General features: G+C 44.0%; 1 protein-coding gene across 1 annotated transcript in view; it reads left to right on the top strand.

Moving 5' to 3' along the window:
- The first annotated feature begins 43 nt into the window (after nucleotides 1–43).
- Nucleotides 44–2,850, top strand: part of SELENOS (selenoprotein S) — a 14,636-nt gene continuing 11,829 nt past the window's right edge. Inside the window, exons 1-2 of the mRNA XM_023525100.1 lie at nucleotides 44–198; nucleotides 2,211–2,317. Of these exons, the coding sequence (XP_023380868.1) occupies nucleotides 2,264–2,317 (54 nt within the window). The 5' untranslated portion in view covers nucleotides 44–198; nucleotides 2,211–2,263. The remainder of the gene's footprint in view (nucleotides 199–2,210; nucleotides 2,318–2,850) is intronic.

Genomic DNA, 2,850 nt, shown 5'->3' with positions numbered 1-2,850 from the left:
GATGGAAAAGTCCAATCGTAGTCTCGTTTTTAGTTTCTTGAAAACTGCTTTCTGCTTTTTCAGTGGGCTCCCTGCTGGCCACCTATGGCTGGTACATTGTCTTCAGCTGCATCCTTCTCTACGTGGGCTTTCAGAAGCTTTCCACCCGGCTGAGGGCCTTGAGGCAGAGGCAGCTGGACCGAGCTGCGGCCGCTGTGGGTGAGTACCCCGTTATCACATGAAGCCAGTGGCTTTACACCTCCTTTTGTGAGTATTTAAAAGTTAAGTCGGTTGTTAAGATTGACAAGTACGTGATTCTGATCTGTATGGGGAGAAAAAAAAAAAGCATTTTATGCTTCGGAAATTGAATTTGGCGAATGTGCGATAGACTTTTAATTTCAGAGATTTTAAGATGAGATGGAAAACATATACCCGCTGGTGTGTAGAGAACCCACTGCATATCTCGTCGAAAGGTTTTTATTTATAGGGTGGATTAAGATGAAAATGTCAGCTTCTCCGTGTTCGTGGGTCTGCCTGCTAAATCTTAGTTCTGTCCAGGGTTCAGACCTTTGTGGGTGATGAGGAACCCAGCTGTAGTTTTTCCACATCCACTGCGTTTCGATTTTCACGACTTACTCATCAGATCTAATTTCAAATCATACTAGGTGCTTTTCAAAACTCATTCTCTCTGAAATTGTTTTACTAGCCGTTTTACTAGGTAGAAGCTATAGTTTCTGAGGCTATAACCAAAAGAAATGTTAAACGCTTTGAAAACAGCAGCATAATTAAATAAATACAAATCCTCATTCATCTGAGTTGTCACCATGGTTACTGAGGTTGGGCAGGAAAGAGAATGTCATAATACAGAAGTAGTCATTAGTGGAAAGACTTAGGAAATCTCTTCACTCAAATATACCTCTCCCCTCGTAAAACCCTCCTGTCCTGCCCTTCTCAGCCTTTTTGATTCTTGGCCGTACATGCAACAATAAACTGCCAAATACAGTTGTGAATCTTGCATAAGATGCAGGATTTCCCGAAGTGGATGACAGTGGTGTTTGGGAACAGCTTCAGTCACCTGTTACAGCCATCTCGAGTGAAGTGCCGACAACCAAAGAATAGATCTGTCAGTCGATGGTAGAACAGACACATCAAAAGAGGATTGTTTTTATGAAGCCCTGCAGAACGTAAATGTGCAGTGAAAAGCGTTGCGCTGTTCAGTTTCATTAGAAAAATTAGGTCGAAAAAAGCTACACTTGACTGATTGATTCTAAGAATGACCCGACAGAAATGTTACTGAAATTCACATTTCTATTAAATAGAACTCTCGTTTTGTTTTTGTTGTTAAAGTTCCAGTCATCTCTGCCTCCACACACACCCACAGACCCCTGTGCTAGTTGGATCACAGCATTTTGACCCCTGTTCTATGTGGGTTCAGTTAAGTGGCTTTTCCCCACCATTAGCTGTCTGTAGGTAATGGTGATCACTTAGGCTTTGAAAGGCAACAGTGCGAATTTATAAGTTCTGATTTTTCCTTCTTAGAAAAATGAGTCACACCACTGTGTAGTCGCCCCCTTAACAGATGAACAGATAGAGAACTTTATGGTGCGTTTATATAATTTTACTTTGTTTCGTAAACCGGATAAAAACAGGTAAAGCGGGACGCTCATTTCTATGAATGCTAGCTGGAAGGATTTTTCTTTTCTGTAGAAACAGGGATCTGGGCTAATTACGTGATGGCTGATGATCAGGACAACTTTATCTTTCCTTGGTGGTCTTCTAGAATTCTGGTCTGCCTAGAGACGGGGTGTTGGGAGGTGTCCAGGTCACGGAATGTAGTCTCAGTATATTCCCGATGGATATACTGAGACTGAATCCTGCATCTTATGCAAGATTCACAACTGTATTTCAATATCCATTGAAATATCCGTGATATTTCAGTCACGGGAGCCTATCCCAGACTTTCTGAATTCAAATCGCCGAGGGAGCCCAGAAGCGTGCTCTAATAGAAGTTTCTGGAGCTGTGGATATTTAACTAGAGTTAAGACTGGGGGGGACGGTCCTCTGGCCCCGTGAGCAGCAAAGTATATGCAGAAGGGTAGAATTATTCATGTCAAAACATTTTTGCCCTGTGCGACATCTGTACTTTTGTACACTCCTAATCATATGGACTCTCAAGAGTTTCCATTTTATGTTATACAAGGTGCTTCGGCACAAACTCTTTGTCATTTTAGAACCTGATGTTGTCGTAAAACGTCAAGAGGCTTTAGCAGCTGCTCGCCTGAAAATGCAAGAAGAATTAAACGCCCAAGTTGAAAAGCATAAGGAGAAACTAAGACAGGTACGAACTGGTTTCAGTTTAACTATTTCTTCCTGTTTAGAGGGGAAATACTCTGAAAGAAATGTCTTTCATTTATGGTTTTGCTTTCTAGGGGTTCCCTCACGGCAGTGTTTTCGCCCAACAAAACTGTGTGCCCTGGTGCCATGCCACCAGACACACACGGTACCCATTCAGCTTCTTGCCCCTTTGTCCGTCTAAAGCCACGTGTCCCATGATCGGGCCTGTCGGGATGATGACGAGTCGGGGATGAAGTCGATGGGCTCGATCCCGGGTCGAGATGGAGTTTTGAGAGATTTTCCCAAAGGGCCGTGGTTTGGTCGGGCGGGGGGTGAGGGTTGTATAAGAGGAGGCAGAAGGAGGAACCGAGGATGACTGTTGGAAGTGACCTGAGCCACCAGGTGGCTTTTGTTGCTTTTCACAGGTGTAGGTCACCCACCGGATTGGACCCCGTCTGTGTAACTGAAGCACAAGTGTGGACTCTGCTTTCTGGTTTCAGTCCAGATGTGTCTCTGCCCGTCTTTGTCCCCTCGGAA

The sequence above is a fragment of the Pteropus vampyrus genome, unplaced genomic scaffold, assembly GCF_000151845.1.
Source record: "Pteropus vampyrus isolate Shadow unplaced genomic scaffold, Pvam_2.0 Scaffold525, whole genome shotgun sequence".
NCBI lineage: Eukaryota > Metazoa > Chordata > Mammalia > Chiroptera > Pteropodidae > Pteropus > Pteropus vampyrus.
The sequence above is the reverse complement of the archived record's forward strand: the minus strand, read 5'-3'. Positions and strand labels throughout refer to the sequence as shown.